We start from the raw sequence: 22196 nt of genomic DNA on the forward strand, positions 1-22196 counted from the left end.
TTCAAGTTCTTAACGTTATTTAAATTTTAATTTTATATACAAGCTGTCACATTTGCTGATGTGAAATATAATCATAGAGAAGGCTTAAAAATCATTAAAGTAAAATTTTGCATCTCAAAGAAAAATTAATATTTTCCGAAATCTTCGTTTAATTTCAAACTTTATCTTAATGCATAATGCATTAATTTAAGATTCAACATTTAAGAAATATTGAGTTAAAATTTTTTTTTAATTTACATACTTAGAGAAACAACTCGCATATTTTTTAAATGGCGACTAATGTAAATTACTTCCTATATTAAACATTGTAAATTAACAGACATTACATTTGTCGGGTAAAGCGATATTAAGCTTATTTGTGAACCGCACAACATCCTCGTAAACTCTATTACACCCTGGAGCAGGTGCACCATACGCTCGACTCATAAAGCGCGCCGATGAAATCATCTCTTTGAAATAACGCGAACGTAGAACCTTTTTTCCTACGCCGTAATAGTGGCAGCATCCTTTTTCTTCGTCGGTAATGACACCCGCAATCGTTTTCCTCGTTAGCAACATTGACCGTATCCGGTATGAGATGCAAAAAACATATAATTAAACGGGAAGCTCTCTACCATATCTCAGTTACGTAATAAAACTTGCAATGTTTACGCATAACTTTTACAGCCCACATCATGTATTAATATATTCAGCTCTTCTTTAGCTCTTATATTTTAATACATATTCAGTTAATAAACAGATAAGCGGAGCATCAAAAAAAAAATGTTGATGTGTTTATATGACATATAACTTGATTATTTCTGTCAGTTTAATTTTCGATAGCTTCATAAAGCTACACAGTTGCATTAATATAAATTTTTTTTAAATTAATAGGAACAAAAAGTAAGAAGCCATTTGTATTTAATCTTTCTTTAAATACTTATGTAGAATATTTCAGTGAAAGAACTCAACAAAAAGCGCTACATAAGCGCTTTCCCACGAGTTTTAACGTGCAATAGAAATTATGTTTTTAATTCATTTACATCGTTTACATTGTCTTGTCGTCTTGTAATAATTTTCTGTCTCATAAAATTCATTGATGATATCACCTCGTTAAAAATACATTTATTAATTTTTTCAAACTTCATATTCAGGCGCATGCAATTTTATTGCATGTGAAAAACAACGTGTTATTAATCACATTTATCCATAAAATGTTTTGTTGTAATAGTAACGCAGACTATCATGCTGGAAGATGCGCTCTGTAATTATCTATTAATAACTCGTTAATAAAGTTTCCGAAGTTATTAGTGATATTTATTACAAAATGTATCATTTATAATTTATAATTTCCTGATATGGAATTTACTAAGATAATTATACTAATCGTTCTTGTAATTTCTAGAAATATGTATTAAATCATTTGTTAATTAAGGAAATGTATATAAAATTTTTTATTATTAGAAGACTAAATGTATGTTTCTTTGTTATATTAAAAATCTTAAAATTCTTTAGGATTTTCTAATGCGAGAATAACGATTGATAAAGTACCTCTTCGATGTTAATAATATCAGTATAAAAAGAGCTTTACATCGCGTAAAGAAACATTCACGCGCGTATTTAGTTCATCGATGCTATCTTACGAATAAAATATACGATTCATTACTTTCGCAGGATTCCTCGATATCGATATCGAAATAATGAATAGCGCATTAACGACTGTAACCATAATTACGCGCTTTTCCGGCGATTCATCGCAAGCGATAACGTAACGCTCTCCGATTTACTACCATCGTAATTTACAAGAGGTTACCTCTCTGCGCTCGTCTTTACACCCTACCTCCTGTCGTGACACCGAAGAATTACATTCCTCGCGACGCCCACTTGTCTCGTAGGGCACGGTGATGAAATCATCTCTTCGGAATAGCGCGGCGTGTTAAGGCGAATTTACACGATCCGCGCTTTGTAATCATTCCGGATGAGTCATTCAAGTGGATGAATGAATTTTTGTTTAGACACGCAATATATGTCCCAAGTTTCACAAGGTGGAACATTTTATCTGACAAACATAAAGTGTCAGAGGAAAATAAACATCAACGTATTCATACATCACATTTAACGTTATACGTAAATATAAAATTTTACTTTACTCGTCTGTAAAATTAGCAGCATAAATTTAATCATAATTTATTAATACAACATTATTTTATTATCTCCCTTACTTATTGTTGTAATGAATCATATAGAAAGTAATTTTATTTCCACAAAGCGGATGAAACCGCGTTCATTTCACTTTCGTAGAGATTTTTTTCCATTAGATTAAATACATTTGTAAATAATTTTTAGTCAGACAATTATCGAGAAAATGAAAGCCGCGTAAACTCGCCTTTACAGACATCTCTTTTATTCTTCCGCGTTATGACAGCGACAATGAGGGCGATCTTTTTGTGCCGGACACAGGACATTGCGCGTAGCTAATCAGAGATAACTCCTACGGGATATCCCGCGAGAGCGCTTAATAACGAGCGCGCAACAAATGCGTACGCGCGCACTGCGCCCTAATGACGCACCTAGAAGTTTGTTAGTGTTGGCACGGACGTTGATTATAATTTATGGTCGGCGGGACTTCCATAAAACATCGACCATACTTTTCTTTCGCCCGCGCGATGAAGCGGGATCCCGCGCGTTGCAAACTTTTTTTCGGCTAAAAATAGGTAGTGATATCAAAATCCGAGCATGCATTTTGCCAAAGTATACAATATAACATGCGGGTGTAGCATCGCCGAAGTATCTGACAGTAATTCTTGGAATATGGAATAAACACCTTTTCGAATAATTTTAACTTTTTTAAAGAATCGCGATTTGCTGTTAAAAAATTCTGTCAACATACACATTTATCATAAATCGTGAAATGCATACAACTCGAATTATTTCATGTCGAAGAGAGACACGGCGTCCAAATTTACAGATGCCCGACGATGAAATTCGATGTAGCGCATCGATTAACAGTTTGCGGTGTGTAAGTTGAAGATAATAACTCGCATTGTCCCGCGGCACCACCCATCGGGCCAGCGATGTTGCTATAAAGCATCGCATTGTTGCAGCGCCGTAAAGAGCGCGTAACATCAACTTGTCGATTTATACCACAAACATTAACCGTTGAACAAGTTGAACATTATCTGCACGCGCTTCAATCGCACTCGCGTTGCTTGTACCTGCCGCAAATTAATGTCGCTACGCTAAGGCGAAACTAGACGATCTCTTAGAAATCCCTACTTTTCAACAAACAACTCCGTCACGCAAAAAAGGAACACGCCAGCGTAAGAAACAAGTGATTTATCGCGTTCATTAACGTGGCTCGTTAATCCCGCCTTTGCGGATAATAATTCATCCGATCGCGCGGAGATGAGACTTGCGGAGCTTTAAGTATGCATATAATTTTCATTTGCATATGTGGATCATTCTATATGCGTGCCTCTGTTGGAAATTAAGACAATCACTGTTATTAAGCGAGCGAAAATCGTATAATGCGTCCATAAGTATATAGATTTGCGACGGCTTCGCGACGATTCCCGTACCTTAATTGATACCCGGATCTCTGTCACGCTTTAATAGTGAAGGAGATATCTCAATGGTAGTAATAAACTAATAATGGTGTTTGCTGTACTCTTTGTGAACTTTTACGCGATTCGTTAAGCATGTTGTACACGAGAATTCAACGAGTCACGCGCGTTTCAGATTTATAGATAAGATCAGCGTAGTTGTGATCTAAAAGCGACGCAACGACGATTTCTATAGGTCATTCAGAAAAATACTAATCTATAAAAACCTTTCTTGAATCTGCAATATTGCTATAGCTAAGTGAAAGGTATGTAAAAAGATACAAAATGCAGTACGCGACAGAAAAAGTGATTGATAGATTTTAATGTAAAACGGAATGTTGTACGGAAACTTGATTAATTTGACTGTAGCCGGCAATCGCTTTTTTGCCATGTTCTTTTATAATATGTAATGTAAATTGATCCGACAAATGGATGTAATGTCCTTAAATTGATTAGATCAATTGCAACAGTGTTGTAACAAGTATTCATATCTTTATTATCTATCATAAAGACTAATATTTTTTTGCATTTGATATTCCAGATTATGTCACAAAGTAGTAATCACTTAAGATAAAAATATAAAAAATATACTGCGACAAGCAGCCTAATAAATTAAGTTAATAGATTCAACAATTATACGTGCTTATTTCTTGTTCCACTTGCATAAATGTTTTATTGGCAAGCCATTACTGCAGAGCTATTACGGCGTCTGTTAGTCGTGCTGCGAGAAACCGATAATTAGATGTACACGTGCCGTATACGTTTTTATGTTATGCCAATTGTGCATTTACAGAAAGAAAGATAAGAATTCTATATATATATAATATGTTCACAGAGAAATAACTTGTGTTAAATAGTGATGCTTGTTAAAAACACAACATTTATTATGCAATGATTCGTCGCTGTGGTTAAATAGATGAACAACAGAATCTTGAGTTGTGTAAAAGAAATACGTATATAAAGAATGTTGTCAAAGGCGCTTACAGAGTACGGCGAAAGTGTGGGAATCTTTGGACGCGTGAGACATGGCACGAAGTGTACGTAAGTGCATATATCTATCACATATATTTTGCGATTCATACGTAAATTTGCGTCTAATCGCTGCACGAGTGACACAATGTGCTTTTACTTATAAATAATTTTTTTTTAAATCTTTAAAATTTAAATAACAAAATTACGCATTAATTTTCGTTCTAAATGAAATGTAGAGACATAAACGACAACCACTGGCATATTTCAGATAAGATTTCTGTAAGGAAAAATTGTTGAAATATTCCACATAATTTCCGATAAAATTTCTCATATATAATCACGATGAATGATCAAACTGATATTAATTATCATGAAATCATCTAATCATATGTATAAAACTAAATTATAAGCAGATGATCTAAATACTTATATTTATATAACTCGAACTGTTTACTTCATTTCACGTTTAATAACTCGTAATCCTGTAATTTCTATTCATATTATTCTAAGATTTAACTCTCTCGTTTCATGATGTAACGTATATCATAAAATTTTAGATTAGAACGGTCCGAGTAACATGCGATGCAAAATTGCATCAGAATAACATGCACGGGGATCGAGGAATACGTATTTTAGACACATTATACGCCTGTACGTAGACCGCAGCCAACTCGTTGTAAAGTTTTAACTGGTATGAAACCGCAAGATATATATCCGAACACGACGACCCGTCGGATACGCGGAAGAGAACTCCCGAAATCTTTCGCGCAGGTTCGATTATTAGAACGTATAATGGAACGTGATTTGCGGTCGAAGGCCAGGATGGAGCGCGCGATATTGGCTATCGTAACAGCGCTCTGAGGAATAAGATTATTCTATCGTCGGCAAGCAAATTTCTATCGAACATCATTCCCGATGACTAAAAAAAAAAATGATCACTCGATAAAGTTGGTTGTAAAAAATATTTACAAGTGGAAACAGGCCGTGACAAATCAGGGCCTATTAGACCTCGTCAATGTACGTATTTTTTTTTAATATTGCAATATTTAATAGATAGCGACATAATTTCTCAATTTACGTTATTAACTTTCACATTTTACAGCGTTACAAAATATTATTTTATACGTGTAATAAAGAAACTTGAAAAAAAAAACTAATAATTTAACAATAATTAATTTTCAACATTTTTGGGAAACTGTATAGATTCTGCTAACATTTCATAATATAAAGATCGCATCGAATCAATTTCGAACACCCTATATATAGTTATGCATCAATGATGTCAGCACGTGTTAATAAAAAAAAAAGAAAAAAATGAAATTACTCAGCCGTATAATTAAGCGCATTTTCCGGACCGATCTTCTTGCTGCGCCATCGCGTATCAATCGCATTGCTTTTGATCGATTGTCCACTGCTTCGCGATCGGCACCGGTGAAGTCGTCAAGCACTATACGGCCATTCATCAATTCACAAGTCACGTTAGCCATTCGTTCTCATTTACTCGCGCACGCTAATCTGAATCTCCCATCTGCGAGTTCCCTCGGCAATCTGTAGCATGCATCTGTGAATCCCTGCGTTTTATTGAGTCATACTCGTGCACTCGGAGTATGTATGTAAATTGGACATTCTTTTGAGCAATTACATCGCATCAAATCGAAACAGCATGTTTAACAACAGTATTAAAATAGCACGTGCGCGTAATCTTTTTTTTTTTTTTCAATTCCAATCTCGAACACTAAACGTGGAAAGTTATATTTTTCCTCGGATACCGCGTAGAGTAATCGAATTCAAAAATAGAGTTTCAGACGCTACTATCCCGATGTGAAATAAAATTTGCAAAAGCTAGCTGACAAGGCATTAGCTGCGTCCGAATAAAAGCAGCAAGAAAATTTCAAAGCCAAGTCTTTTTAAGGAAAAAGAATCGTACAACAAAGTACAAATTATATTCGCATTTGCAATCATAATCGTAAATGCTTCGGAAACGGCACATATTAGCAAGGTATGCTAACAGATACGTTAATTTACTGAAAAGAGATTAGGAGGGGAAAAACGGAAAGATACGAGCGGGGAAGATATGCAAATTCGTGCGGAAGAGTTGACCACGCGGGAGACTAAAGTATAATCGACCGGAACGACCTGTTGCACCTTGCATATGCGAGAGAGAGGCATGGAAATTTGCACCGCGTTCAACGGTGTCGATAAGATCGCCGATAGTTAACTTACTGTCGGCTGCGGGCGCCTAATGCGGGGAATCCCGTAGGAAACAACGGCGTGATACTCATGTTAATAAATATGGCACGAAACGAAGTATCCGACGTTTCGCTGGAATACGCGTTGCGTAAAGTACCTTCTTTACCTGGAACGTAGTCTCTCTTGTAGCTTCATCTTTTTTTTTCCTCAGTTCATATTGATACAGGAAAGTGATCGAAATTAAAATCCTGTCTTAAGTGGAATTTTCTTAGTTATCTTTTGATTGCAACTTCTACAACGTGCTACATCGTTTGAGGCTTTAGCTTCCGTTCAAAGTATTCAAACTTGAAACATTTATTCGCTTTTAAGTAATTTGAGGAATTTTATAAATTAAGCTTCAACGATAAAATCATATTCTTGATAGCAAATAATATTAAAATGTGCTTTAATAAATCACATTTCTTGTCGTCTTTTTTATATATGTATGTAGATATTGATTTTTTTAAATATATAAAGCTGCAAAGTAGAGCACAATCTTTTATATCAGTTTTATATGTATATATACTGTAACATCTTTTATAACTTTTAAAATTGTAAATATCTTTATTAAGTCTCACTTGTTTTATTTATAAGAGCCGCAGCTGTACTTCTCGTTAAGCACGCAATTAGATATATTAGATACGAGTAGCAAGTAACAATTCGCATTTTTAACAGGAAAACATATTATTTTTTACCGAGAGTTTATCTCTATATTGCTCACTGTAGATTCCAGTCTCAGTAAAAAATAACATTTTTTTTCTATTAAAAATGCGAATCGTTACTCGTATCTAATGTTTCTTACTGTCTTACGTTCGTACTTACTGAATACATTGGACGAGTGCATAATGGGATTACGTAAAATCAGTGCAAGCGGCACAGCACCGCAGCATTGTGTAACGTTAAACAACGCAAAACATCGGCAGTTTCGAACTACTTACATGCTTTTCATAGCTGCGTTAGCAGTATCTCGTTTCGCTTAATGCGTATGCTCGCGTTCGCTCGCATTTTTCCTTTCCTCCGCGACCGCGGTGAAAACTTTTTTTACTACAAAGCGTTACGACAGATTTGGCACAAACACGTAGAATCAATGGCGTGTCTATTAAAATAACGACGATCATGACGGTTGCGACTACATAAAGTATAATTTATGCCACATAAAATGGCATAACGCGAAATGTATTGTAGTTCAAGTCATATATTATATATGGAACTGGAATTTTAATATTCAAAAACTCTAAAAAAATATACTTGAGAAGTTAACATTGACAAGTGATTGACTGTTATTATTTTTATCGTGTACGTATTTTAGTAAGAAAATTTTCAATAATAATAGTTAATCTTAAGGTTAAAAATATTAAACTCCCAAGCATTGCATAATGCTAAAATTTCTTGCCAAATCTCGTTTGATCTGTTCTTTGTCTAAACAAAATAAATCGCATATGTAAAATGAAACAAATTGCTGCGAAATGATTAATAGTAATAATTTATATAAATATAAAAAACACACTCAGATAGCTAACATTGCTAAGATCTTGTTTTCCAGGACATATAGTGATGTGATAATTAAATCTTATGAAGCCGATAGTATTTTTAATTGCGTCAATAAACTTAGATGTAATGGATTTAATGTAAGTTGTAAAAAGAGAAATATTCGAAATATAACTTCTAAGACAATCTAGGTGATCGCCCAAGGCTATGTGCGTGCAAGATCCTTGTGCGAACAACAATCTTGCTGGCACACAGCCATTACGCTCTCAAATTAGAATGCTCTCAGGCGATGGTCTTGCTAAGATCTCATTATTTCTCGCATCTAAATTGGGCCAGCACCATTGTGAGTTGTTAACATGTAAATATTTTCGTATAACGCGAGACTATTGGTTCTACAAGCCTTTACGTGCAGTGTAGCATGCTGCAAAGGTTTACGCATAAAAATCCTCGCGTGTAAAGCTCTCGCTTTCTTCGAGCTCGAATTTAAACGATAACTTAGCATCTCGCGTGTTAATAGACATCCATCCCTCTAGGCTACAATAAATATACACTATTCGTTATTAATTTCGAACCGGTTTAAGATTTTGGGTCTAAATTTGATTCCAAACATCGCAATTAAACATAAATTTCACTAAAAAGATGTCTAAATATTTAAAAAACTTCAATTTTCAAAAAAAGTCTTCAGAATGTTATGAAACCAAAATCAATTTCTATTAATAGGCAATGTCGTAACACCGTCTGTGATTTCAGTAGGTTTTTACATTGACCTTCCAATCGTTACGAGACTTCTGCAAACAAATTCGATGTACTTATCTCCGCGCATAAGGAATATTGCTCTTTGCTGTTGTTGAGAAAAAATGGAAGATTGAATTTTAATAATTTATTAACTGTGGGTGGCTTCGGTCGATTCGTAACTCATTCCAGATCTCATAAGTAATACACGTGACCAATACCTGCTGGTGACTTTATTCAGTTGTCGATAATAGCGCTCAGCGGATCCTTATACTTCTATCTTGCATGAGACCCTACTTGTAGATACTTAATTATTTTCCATCACCGAGAGAATAGTCGCAAAGATTACAAAGGGGCCGAAAGAAAAAAGATGAAAAATTAAAAGGGCAGCGTGAAGAGAAAACATGTATATTATTTCATAAACTCAATTAGCTAATCTTATGTCTATAAAGGAACCGAAAATCCATCGAATCCTTTTAATTTTCCGTAGAAACGCTATTTCATTTAACATTGTTTTATTTTTTATCAAAAATAATTTAATCTCATTATATGAAAAGCTAGACTAATTAAATACTCCTTCAGCCAAAGATTTAATATTGAATTTAAAAGCAGTCTTTTCTTAGTAAATATTTTATGGAAGATCGTAATTTAAATAAAGTTTCTATAAAAATAAAAAAGTTACTCGAAGTAAAATTAACTGAAAGTTTTATCGTCACAGAATCCTATAGACGTTTATTTTTTCAATATTAAAAAATAAATCATGATTACAGAATAATAAATTTGAAAACCTATTGTTGAATGATAGAGATCTATGAATCCTACTATGAATCTACGTCTATAAATTTGACAAGATATCCACCATAGATTCGACTTCAACTATTGAACACGATAAATTACCTTCTGTCAAGTCAAAATTCCGCGATCGTTTTCATCGACCGTTATGTACACTGGTAAGTTTACATAATGGCATCACGCGATTATACGTGAATATTTTATTCTTTTCAGGAGAAGCCATTCACCTGGCCAGAGACTTCGGCTACGTTTGCGAAACTGAATTCCCGGCGAAGCAAGTTGCCGAGTATCTCAGCCGGCAGCATTGCGAGCCGCAGGACTCCTACAGGAGGAAAGAACTTCTTCATGCCACCAAGTAAGAATAAGCGCCGTCGTTATCGCATTATCCTGACATTATAATACCGATAAAAACGTCTCTTGCGGCGAGAGTCGGGTAATCCGATTTTGAAACTTTAATGTTCGCAGACAAATCACCAAAGAGCTGATGGATCTTCTGAATCAGGACAGATCGCCACTTTGCAACACGCGGCCGCAACATATTCTCGATCCCAGTATACAGAGACATCTCACTCATTTCTCTCTCATATCACACGGATTCGGAAGTCCTGCGATCGTAGCCGCTTTAACGGCTATACAGGTAGCGCGATTGAGTTTTTTTCTCTTGTTCATTTTTTCCCTCCTGTTTTCTCGTATCGTGACTTGAAAAGTCTAAATATAAAATGAAGATAAGACCCTTTTTCTACAAATTCTCGTTTTTTGCTTAAAACATCGCTATTCCACGAATCTTTTACATTTCTCGTTACAGAAGTTCCTAAGCGAGTCTTTGAATCATCTGGAGAAGATGTATCCCGGGAACGGCAGCGGCGTGACGAGCAGTCAACAGTCGAATCTCGACACGAACAAGAGCAAGGACAACACGCTGATGAACGACATGAAGAAGTGACGCACGGAAGACCCGCCTACCTCGAATGTGGTCACGTCTATCAGACACTCCTGGCCGTACAATTGAGCTTCCGTCAACGTCAACCACTCTTGCGGAAAGCTCGCAGTGGACCACTATAGAACGCGTACACGCACATGCCGAGAACGCGTACGCCGAGGTTGGCTGGTCGTAAGCTTCTATAGGCAATTCTACACGCAGGCTGCGTAACGTGCGAAATGTGCAATCAGGGATGGTCGATGATAGGAAATAAGAAAGCAAAAAAAAAAAAAAAAATTCGCGTAATAGAGCCCGCTGCGAAGAAATTTAAGGACGGGGCCTAACTTTTGTCGCTGGTCGCTTTTGTGCGGTTTCTATTTATTCTGTACTTTACGTTGAAAATTCAAATTAGAATTTATGTTAAGAAAGACCTTTCTTTTTATTAATGCTTACAATTGCAATTAAAATTTTATTCATATAATTTTATAAGAAGTTTTTGGAAAAATTTTTTTGTAAGTAGATGAGTAAATATCTATGCTATAAATATGTACGATGTTAGAGCAAGAAGAGTTAGATCTATACATCATGTAAATATCCAATAGATATTCTAGAATATTTCTCGTTAATAATACATATTTCTCTTAAAGTGCATTTAATGTATTTTATATGTATCTTCACTTCTTTTTCTCAGTTGAAAAATATATGTATATTGAAATGATATAATCTAGTTATAATAATTTATAGACATGAAAGAAATGGCTATTTGATTGAAAATCATGAAAATATAAAGAAGGCTTATATAAATATATTTCTATATCAAAAATAATATTTTACTTAAATTATTATTTAAAAAATAATTTGTGTTTTTAAAAAATTTTTTTACAGTAAAAGTACAGTAGAAATAATCATATTAGAATCGAAAAATGTGTAAATATAAAAAAAAATATCTACTTATGAATATCAATTGGATATATTTATGTTGTATAAAAATACATTAAGATATTGGAAATTTTTGTATACTTTTGCGTTTAGATCTTCGGTTCTGTTCCAAAGAATTTAATTAACTTAAGTAAATTATGTCTATCTATCATCATACGTAAACGGCAAAACGTAATGATAATATGTGACAAAAATTAAGAAAATATAATTTATTGTTAAAAAAAAAAAAAAAAAAAAAAAACGTTCCGAAATATCAAAATGATCAAAGGTATACAGTTACGATCTGTGCAAGTCTATTCATATAATCCGCCCTTTATCCCACCGATGCTTCATCGCAAATACGAGATCAAGTTTGTTAAAGATTTGCGATTCAGTAATACGTGAATCGTGCAGGCTACTGTATTTTCGAATAATTTGCTGATGAAGTTACCTGTACTGAGGAAAAAGGCTAATTAAATGTATTAAATGAATGACAAATGCTCGCTTACTTTTATAAGTATTAGAATAATGCAAATAAGATTCTGTTTTATTCTATTAGCACACATCGTTCGATCAGTAAACTCAGAAAAATATTACACTCCGTACAGAAACTGTGCAATGAGTGACAAAAAGCGCGACAAGAAATGCAAGATCTTAATTCTCTTGCATTGTTAATTTTTGTTTCTATCGAAAACTCCACAGAAGAAAATCAAGATTTTCGAGAAGAATGAAGATTCGTGATTTATATATGTGAAATTTATGATAGGCGGGGAACAAATGAAAAATTTAGTGCAATTGTTAATATTAATTAAAGCCAAACAATTATTTTTGCAATTCAATAATCTACAATTTGTAATTATTAGTGAACAATTGGCGATAAAAATAAAAATCAAAGGCCAATTCAAAACGCGGAAAATTAATCAGCATAGACGAGCGGGGACAAGAGCAGTTTACTTCTTTCGATCCTCTTTTTAATGCGCATTCCGGATTATTTTACGGTAAACACGGAATTAACAAGTATTACTTCCTCTCTTACTGGAAAGCTGGGCTTCCATCAATGAGACTTATCTGGACCAGCAATTGTTTGTGTATAAATAGAACACGGAAGCGGTCGTGTACGAGTATCAAAGTGCAACTTAGTCTTCAGTAACCAATGTATCAGTCATCTCTACTGATATTAATCATAATCGGACGTCGTGCGATTGACCACAGCAAGAATATTCTGCCTTTCATAGGTGCACACTCGCGTCATAGTCAGAAACGACGTCAAGTCCGAGGAATCGTCAAGATTAAAGTCCTTCTGACGAGATTCTAAACCGAGATTCACCCGAAAACGAGCGACATCGTTAAACTGCGATTTGTAATGCCACTTCACAATCTTTTTATGCTATATTTCCCAATCTAGAAAGATTTATCATTAATCGATAGCAAGTTAGAAATAAGGGCCATCCGCACTCATTGTCAGCGATTGGATTCTCCTTTGGAGGACTGTACTCGAGGCCATTCCTAGGGCCGTTTATCGTGCCAATGCGAAACTTGCCATTAAAAAGATGTGCCAATTATCGAGCTATTAACTATTAAGCACAACAAGCGACTAAGGAACAAAAAAAGAACCGCATAGAGGAAAGCGAGATAGCAGCGCAACGAAAACGAGCAGTTTCGTTGAGCACGCAGAGGAAAAAAAAAAAAAAAAAAAATACGCGTGACAAAACGGAAGTCTCGTCGAGAGCGACGCGCGACACACGCTCGTCGACCGCATCTCGGACTCGTCAGTCACGAGATATTGTATGAAGTACAATACCAGGTGAACCTGAGACATATCTAACTTTGTAATTAAATCTTAGGCGTATATAAATGTAAGATTTAAAAAACAACGGGAGGAAAAAAGAGGTGGAAGAGGAAAGAGGGGGGGAGGGGGGGGGGAGAAAAGGGACGACCTGGCCGCACGCCTCTCGCGTCGTCGCGAATTATGTACAGAATATTTGAATCTTTCTTGTGATATAATCGTACATTATTAAGGTGTAAACCGATAAAAAATACACTATACATTCCATGTTTTTTCATAGAGGTGAAGTATTAGAAGTGGTCGTGGACAGTGCGAGAGACCGGCTCGTTAATGTGGAACGTGGCAGGACTCACGGCGAGGACTCACACGTCTCATGGTGTTAGAGGCGACTCTAGGACTCTAGCGAAGCTTTAGCTAAGTCACGCTATCATACTGCTGATCTAATGTAACATTCTCACACATATACACACATGAGAGACCCCTCGGTCTCACCCTCTTCCATTCGCGTTCTTATATTTGCACGAGCTCTCGGGTACAACTTTGATCCTCGCAGATGAGGATTTCTCGTATACGCGAGTTCCTCGAGTACATGTGAGACTGTATAGGTTGCTGCCTGGCTTGTATTACAGTAGAGTCGCCTCTGCATTACAAGCGTAAAGCAATTTTGTAAATGTTAAAACGCATTCCAGTAAAATCCTGAAATCCTCGCATCGATCTGATATTCTGTATTTGCTGTATTACGTTTTTTTTTTTTTTATTTATATTATAATTTTACGTTTATATATGTATATTTCACAAGTAACACAATTTTGTTAATAATGTAATACATAGATTTAGAAGATCAGTAGTGTGATCTTTATTATGCGCGCGCTGTGTTACTTTAGTTTCCAATTTGATTTCTTCCGCGGCAAGAACTGTGCGAAAATATCGAGAGAAAAACGCGAGCAAAAATGATTGTTAGCAAGTATGAATAAGGATCACTCTAATGATTAACTAATGTACCGAAGCAACATTGTACATTGCAAAAAATTTCACTAATTTGATATTGTGAAGTCGTTATAAATAAAATGACGCATATGAAATAAGTAACATAATAATTGTCCAATTATTATGCGAAAAGTGCAACTAAAGTCAGCATGCGTTTCAACAGATACAAGATGTGGACGCTCCCCAGCGCGGTAACTTAATTGCACTGTAAGTGAACGAATATAGTGAACGAAAAGCATCAGCCGGCTCCCCGGGTCAAATGCAAAGGGATTAGTTAGGAAAAAGTTAGCGAAAAGAAAACTCGGCACCTTATTTTCACTCACGACTACTTAGATGCGACTTGTTAGAAGCTAAGTACTCCCATAAATTAATACTTATTTATAACCCTTAGAACAGCTGTAGAAATACGTTTTTCTACCAGAATTTCTGTGCCAACTGCAAAGAATGTTGTAGATGATTTTTGTTTCAAGTTGAAGCATTATTCTAATCTTGTAAGATACTCAGATATATCTTTATTAAATATATTTGAATTTCGTAGTATATTATATTCTGATATTGATTATACAGTTCATTTTGTATATTGGTGTGTGATAAATAAATAAGAAATATTGTTTCTAAGCAATTCTTCGTAACAAAATAACTACCTATCATATCAACGACGCAGAAAAATCATCGTCAGCTTTACAATCTGTCTTATTCATTTTAAACTGTATGTTTTTTTGGTTGGCTTCGTGGTAAATTAAAATACGGGCTAAATTGTGGGACAAATGGAAGGGGGGATAATGTCACACGTGGGGCAATATTTCAAGAAAACTCATCTTTCCTGGATTTCATTTATTTTTCACTTCAAAATAGTTATCGATTATAGTATATCATCGCCAAGTCACTAACGTTATTTCTAAACTAATTGTAGTTCTATCAATATTTTCCCTCGGTTATTAATCATTTGTTAAAAAGATATAATAATTTAAATTTAATTTATCAAAAATATTAATTAGTGACACCTCGAACTATATCAACCATATACCTAAATACACTAAAGTAACGTAATATTGTATATATCGAATAATATTTACTATTTTAATTCTACTTATGTCTTTTTCATAAGAAATTTCTATGCCTTTATACTCAGCTGATACTTTCATGCAAATTTATATATTTGCAACAAACTAGAATACTTCTCAATAAAGTATCTTATAAAAATATTTGTTAAAAACAAATGCACAGTATTATGATTTTTCGATCATTTGGATACATTATTTATTTCCCGTTAAATTTGACATGAGTTTTATAATTATTATCTTCAATTTATATCTGCCAGTTTTTACGTAACTCAAAAAATAAAATCATCCAACTCTGCATCTGTTTTTAACATTCAATAATTGTAAATAAAATATAAGTGTACTCACATCATCTTTAAATGTATTCGCGGCACTTGAAAGTCCATCGCACGACTGGAGAGACTAATAATATTTTGATCCACAAAGAACATGATTCCCACGCGGTCTTCATGACCCTCTATCCACCTATATATAAAATATATGAATATCAATATTAAAATAAAATTGAATTGTTTCGATGCTTCGAAGTTTTTAAGATTAATTTTACAATGAAATAATTGAATAACTTTTACGATTAGGACTCTATAGTATTTTAAAATATGAGCTTTAGGCTTTATTCCATGCGTTATATTTATAAAAAATTATTTAGCTATTTTGCAATATTTCTTCATACGTTTTATGTGTTCCACTTTTAATTCCATTTAATCAACTTCAACTATATTTCATACTGAAAATAATCGAATAATTATATATTATTTTAAATATATATACATGTATATAAAATTATGTAGTAAATTCTCATATATATTATATGTAGTAAAATTATGCAATATTTTGTAGGGTAAAAACTATGTATCTATAAAAATTTTTTCTTCGAATTTGTTGAATTCTTAGCATTTATTGGTTGGGAAGTTTATTTTGGCATTTTTCAAAACAAAATGTTTCGTGTTATTACGTCATATTTATTTCAATTTATGAGGATTACATGTTACAGAATGAACATATTAGTTTAATGACATATTGATTTAGAAATTACATTCCATATATTTTTGAATAGTTATATATTCAGAATTATTTGTTCTAACATTGTGGGTTATTATTATAATCTGCTTCTCGTTCTACACAATAAAAATCATTCATCTATATAGATCGTCATTTTTTTTACGTACATAAATCTACATGTTACGCATTTTAATTTCAATGAATAAAAGCTATGCTTAAGAAAAGAATATAGCGTCATAATAATAATAAACTTATATAATCAATTTATAAATTTAGTTTTAAATTGTACTTGCATACATCATTTATATTATTTAATTTGTTCTATTTGCAATGCAATAACATTTTATGATGTCGTTTCGAGTAAAAGTTACATCTTGACCAACTAAATGTTAATTTACAATTTTATAAAAGATAAACAACATTAATTTGTTAAAATTAATATTTTTCTTTTTAATGTTTCATTTTGAACAGTCGAAGATATTAAGTACAGCTCGAAAAAAATTATTAGTCGTTAAATGTTATTCGTACTTAACTTGCATATAATAATGCATGTAATAATGAGTATACGATTGAGAAATTTATATATTGTTTCACTTTAAACAACACATATTTAAGTTCTTATGTTCAAACGTTTTACTTATTTAATCCTACCGATCTTCTTGGTCCTTTACTCCTTGTCAATAGTTAAACTCTTCTATGGCCAAAATTTTAGGAAAAGGACGCAAGGAGCGGACTTAATGTTTTGTAGAAAATTAGATGTATCGAATTAACAGTATAATATGAATCGGTTAAAATGTTTTCAACGGAATAAACTTTTTACGCGTACTTGATTGGTAGTATTGGTTTTGCCTATATTTTAATCAAGGATTAGTTTTATATGTTCCTGTTTATCCAGCGGCCGCGAAAACTGATCTGAAAATTATCGAATTTATTATAAAAAAAGGATAAAAATAAAATAAAAGTAATGTACAGAGCATTTGTAAGTAAAAGAGAGACGGATAGAGAGAAAGTGTAAGAAAGAAAATTGAACGAGAAATAAATCTCCCGATCATTAGAACATGTAATTTTTATCAATTATCTTATTCTATTTAATATTATAAAGGGGTAATAATAACATTTGCGCGTTATTACCATATTAGCTTCTGCATCTCAGGACCAATTAAGGACGATTTCTTTCATTTATGGGTTTCTGCATAGGCATCATAGGCCGCCGTGCATTAGGAAGATTACCCGTCAACGGATTACTAACAAGGCTATGAAATAATAAATATCAGAAAAAAAATTTTAGAAGGATTTGGATGATTAAAATAAAAAAAAAATTTAACGGATGATTTTTTATAGGTGTTTACTTGGAAGGTCGTGTATACGGAGTGGTGCGGTAGCGCGAGGCTGTGCCTGACGTCGTGGTCTTGTATGATTTCCAAGCGCGGCTCGATGACTCCTCTGCGAATTTCATGGATTGTTGTGCTTTATTTAAGTAAAGCACCACGGTAATCATTAATGATACATGTTTCTATCATCTAAATGCCACACTCATGATTTTAATATTTTTAATATGAGATGTATGAGAAAGTTCAGTTTAATCAATCGTATATTTGATTATGAAGTCTATAGAGCAGGGTTTAAATTTCATTGTTATAGCGCATTTAAATTGTAGCCTCAAGTTGAAGTTATTATATATAATTCACACATTTGGGAAACAAATTATTTCATATGTTTTTATATGTGTATATATGATGTTATTTTATCTTATACACATGCGGTCTAAATTGATTTGTGTTTTATTAAAGATGTTTTTCCCCAGTAACGGTAATAATTCTAGTTTACATGGATAATTAATATTAAAGTTCTTTAATGAATTTTTGTTTATTTTCAGGTATGAAAGAAAAGATTAAGATTTCACAACTATTCATTTAAATTGTAGCATTTAGTGTTTTAAAATTAGAATAAACCCTGCATAAGTATAATAAAAACTTAATACATTTACTTGATATGGAATAATTTACAAGTATTCATATAAATATGTGATGTAGTTTAAAAAAATTTATTCACGAATTATTATTAAAAAATAAAATTTTAGAAATTTTGTATTTGTGCAATTTTATTTAATATTATAATCAAATAAATATAAAAATGTAAAAATTTACCTGGATAGTCCGAAGATTCATAATAATCGTGTGAAGAATGCGGCGCAGAGTCATCCTCATATTCATAAGTTGTATATCTTGAAGAAGAAAACATTATTTTTGTTAAATAATTATAAATTTTATCGCATATCAAATAATTATATAAATAAAATATATAGGTAAAGTAAAAATGGCATTTGTATAAAAATATTTTATGATTATATCATTATGCCACGAAAATATGTACTATGTATATTACATTGTGAAAGGCAAAAGAAAACTCATAAGCATAAAAATATGCTCCTTATTTTTTTAAACTATAAATAATAAATGCTTTACTCCATTTTTATCTTTATAATAATAAACGTTGTAATACATACCCAGAGCTGGGCGCATAATGACGATCACCATATCGAGTACTACTCGACGATGATCCATGATAATCGTAATCATGATGCGAGCCAACACGATTTGTTGGTGGAGGCGTTTGAGTTTCATAGCTACAGAGAGATGAATAAGACTTAAATACTTAACCCAATACGTATTTGATTTATATCACATATGGCTAGCATTTGCTTACCCATAATTTTGATCCATAGCAGCTCTTGCACGATCCAAAATCGAGAATACCTTCGATTTGGGTGGTACAGGTCGAGAAAGTGGTCCACGATTTGCAGGTGGGGGTGGAAGCATAGCTGAATAGTGAACAATCAATGAATGTATATAATACAATACAGGGTGTCCCAGACTTACCGTATCACCCGTTAATGACAGATTCCTGAGGTCATTTTGAGACGAAAATCTTAATACCAAAATATCAAGGCTACTATAGTATTTGAATGGGAAAGGCTTAAAGTTTTTCAATCAGCTTGTCAGAATTTCGCGCGCTCAGGAACATCGTATCTCGAAAGGACCCTTGCACAACACTTTATGTAGCAGATCATACTTCGTACCGATAGTATTGATTTTCTCTCATAACATGAGAAACGTCATTTGTCAATGGCACGACTGCTTTGACAGTTCGACGCGCATCGCGTTTTAATACAATTTAGAAATTATTATCGTTAGTAAATTTGTTAGTATTGCGAACAATGTAAATAAAGTGATAAGAGCTGAGTGAAGTGAATAAAACGTATTGAATAAAGTGTTGTGCAAGGATCCTTTCGAGATGCGAAGTCCCTGAGCGCGCGAAATTCTGACAAGCTAATTGGTAAACTTTAAGCCTTTCCTATTCAAATACCATAATAGCCTTGACATTTTGGTATTAAGATTTTCGTCTCCAAATGATCTCAGGAATCTGTCATTAACGGGTGATACGGTAAGTCTGGGACACAAATACACAAATATATATTTATACAATTTTGAATATACAAGAAATTAAAATATATTGCAACACAAAGAACATTAGTAATCATGGTAATCATGGCAATTTTGTAACAATCAGTGACATTGAATAGATTACACAACAAATTACACAATATTTCTTAGTATTTCTGATGTATTTTCAATATTATAAACGTATAACTCACCTCTAGATGTTCTAGGTAATGTCGGCCTCGCAGTAGGTCTTAGTATGCCACTAGTACCAGGACCAGAAGGCCCTCTTATTGAAGATCTTCGGTCATCCGAAATAGGATCATCAGTCAAACTCATTTCCATTTCACGCATTTGCTCTTGGCGTATGTTGTCATTGTTGTCTGGGATCAAATATTTTCGCACCTCTGCCAGTGCGAAAGCAATGCGAGCATGAGCCTCCGCTGGCGGTGCAATAGCTGTAATCTCTACATGAAGATCATCCGAAAGATGTGCATATTTCGGATCCAAAGAAGTACGACATTCTTCTTCCTAAAATTAAACGCGTAGACTATTTTTTTCAAGGTAGACAAAAACGGTTTTTAATAGAATTTGTCATCTACCTTCTGTCTATCTTTCATTGATCCTCTACCTAATACTGCCATTTTGCACATTGTTTCTTCTTGCAGACGTTTCATGGAATTACCTTTTGGACCCAATAGTTTTCCAACAAAATTAAACTAAAACAAAAAATTACATAACTCAAACATTTTTTTAATTTGTTCATAATTGTTCACATTGTTATATAAAATAAATAAGCAACAAGTATATTTACTTTGGGATGTTCACGAACAGGCACCAAAACTTTGACAGAAACACGAACTGGTTTCTCACGATAAATATCCACATATTTGGGATCTCTCAATGGTTTTCCAATAGCTTGTGTCTTTTGGATCTCTATAAATTATGTAATTCTTTATGGTGTAGTAAAGTATAACTTATTGTTAATTCACTAATATTGATTCAGTAGATGTCATCATTATTTATCAATTTTATTTCGTTTTTAATATCAAATAAATTATATATAATTATATATAATTATATAAAATATTAAAAATATTTTTTTGAAGATATTCCTGTTTTGTACACAATATATATCATACATATAAATACTTATCCTTCTTTTTATTTATATTAGTAGATATAGCAAAATTGAACTTAAATAATACAGTTATTTTTAAAACTATACATTTCTTTCAAACTATATATTAACTTAAAAAGATGAAATGCATTTTAATTCAGTAAAATAAGAATAGACACTTAATATTAAGAAATGAAAAATTCTGAAAGTCTAAAATACAAATTCAGATGGAATATTTTATTTCCTATTACAAATCTTTTAACAAAAATTCAGCAGAAAATTATGTAGAACAAACAAGCATCTTAAACTGTTTCACAATTGTTTAAATTGTTATATTAATTGAATAATAAACATACTTTAAGTTGTATTAAATTTTTGGATTTTGTTGCAGTAAAATTTCAACAGTATTTCAACTCAAATATATTTAAATATTCAGAACAGATTTAAACAAATTTCATTGTAAGTAAAAACATTGGCCCGGCATAATAATGATCCGGTATAAAGAATGATCAATCAGTGAGTTTCTCAATCAATCACTTATTTCACAAAAAACAAATAGCAGTGAAATTAAGGAACATTTTTACTTACCTTGATCGATCAACCGGATCGCATTGGGCCATTTTTGAGTATCGAGCTCGATCTTCTCCTGAAGCAGCTCCCGCACGTATTCACCGGCCTTGTCGGCTTGATGATCCTTCCCATCAGAGTCGTCCAGAATCCTAGGTTTAATATCGTCTTCATCCCGTTGATACTTATAGTCGCCGTTACTAGGTCTGTCCATATCAACATTCGCCATAATCCAGCTTCTCAATCAATCAATTAATCTTGACGATATCTTGATCCCTCTGCACACAGCGGAAGATGCTTGGGGACAAAGACGTCTCTCTAACCACAAGAACGAATCAGTAATGGCTGACTGTTCGTTCTTTCAGCTAATTCTCACTGGCATGACTACATGCACTTGCTTGTCGTAACCGACGGTCGATAAAAACAAATGACCAATTGAAGAGAATCAAGAAATCCTTTTATCCGATCTCAATGGATAAATGTAAAAAATAAATTTTATAAAATATGTACAAAGTTTTAAAAAGAAATGTTATGTAAAACAAGCAGAAAATTTAAAAATATAATGAGACGTTTAAATGCATTCACACATATAAGTATCGCGC

General features: G+C 33.2%; 2 protein-coding genes across 16 annotated transcripts in view; one reads left to right on the forward strand and one right to left on the reverse strand.

Moving 5' to 3' along the window:
* TfAP-2 (transcription factor AP-2) overlaps window positions 1–15026 on the forward strand; it is a 190258-nt gene extending 175232 nt beyond the window's left edge. For all 9 annotated transcript variants that reach the window (XM_067350427.1, XM_012369814.2, XM_012369815.2 and 6 more), the window contains 3 exons: window positions 10008–10149; window positions 10260–10431; window positions 10600–15026. In XM_067350427.1, the coding sequence (XP_067206528.1) occupies window positions 10008–10149; window positions 10260–10431; window positions 10600–10737 (452 nt within the window). In that variant the 3' untranslated portion in view covers window positions 10738–15026. The remainder of the gene's footprint in view (window positions 1–10007; window positions 10150–10259; window positions 10432–10599) is intronic.
* Window positions 15027–15223: 197 nt separating this feature from the next.
* Window positions 15224–21965, reverse strand: LOC105673873 (KH domain-containing, RNA-binding, signal transduction-associated protein 3-like). Of its 7 annotated transcripts, none has more exons than XM_067350451.1 (10): window positions 21616–21965; window positions 20722–20843; window positions 20510–20626; window positions 20123–20438; window positions 19174–19288; window positions 18974–19093; window positions 18615–18691; window positions 17817–17934; window positions 17599–17711; window positions 15224–15930 (listed from the first exon to the last, which is right to left on the reverse strand). In XM_067350451.1, the coding sequence occupies exons 1-9, from the start codon at window positions 21821–21823 to the stop codon at window positions 17627–17629; spliced, it is 1278 nt and encodes a 425-aa protein (XP_067206552.1). In that variant the 5' UTR covers window positions 21824–21965; the 3' UTR covers window positions 15224–15930; window positions 17599–17626. The 7 variants fall into 7 exon arrangements, with proteins under 7 accessions (XP_067206552.1, XP_067206551.1, XP_067206554.1 ...); XM_067350450.1 differs by having other exon boundaries at window positions 17599–17720; window positions 21616–21964; XM_067350452.1 differs by lacking the exon at window positions 15224–15930 and adding an exon at window positions 16407–17379 and having other exon boundaries at window positions 17817–17910; window positions 21616–21964.
* Window positions 21966–22196: the final 231 nt, after the last annotated feature.

The sequence above is a fragment of the Linepithema humile genome, chromosome 2, assembly GCF_040581485.1.
Source record: "Linepithema humile isolate Giens D197 chromosome 2, Lhum_UNIL_v1.0, whole genome shotgun sequence".
NCBI lineage: Eukaryota > Metazoa > Arthropoda > Insecta > Hymenoptera > Formicidae > Linepithema > Linepithema humile.

Bases quoted from the DNA above. Each gene is read 5' to 3' on its own strand.
- LOC105673873 (XM_067350450.1), bottom strand. From the start codon at position 21,823: ATGGCGAATGTTGATATGGACAGACCTAGTAACGGCGACTATAAGTAT. The intron at 20,844-21,615 runs GTAAGTAAAAAT...CATAATTTATAG, and splicing joins GATCCGGTTGATCGATCAAG to AGATCCAAAAGACACAAGCT. The intron at 20,627-20,721 runs GTAAATATACTT...TTTTTGTTTTAG, and splicing joins CTGTTCGTGAACATCCCAAA to TTTAATTTTGTTGGAAAACT.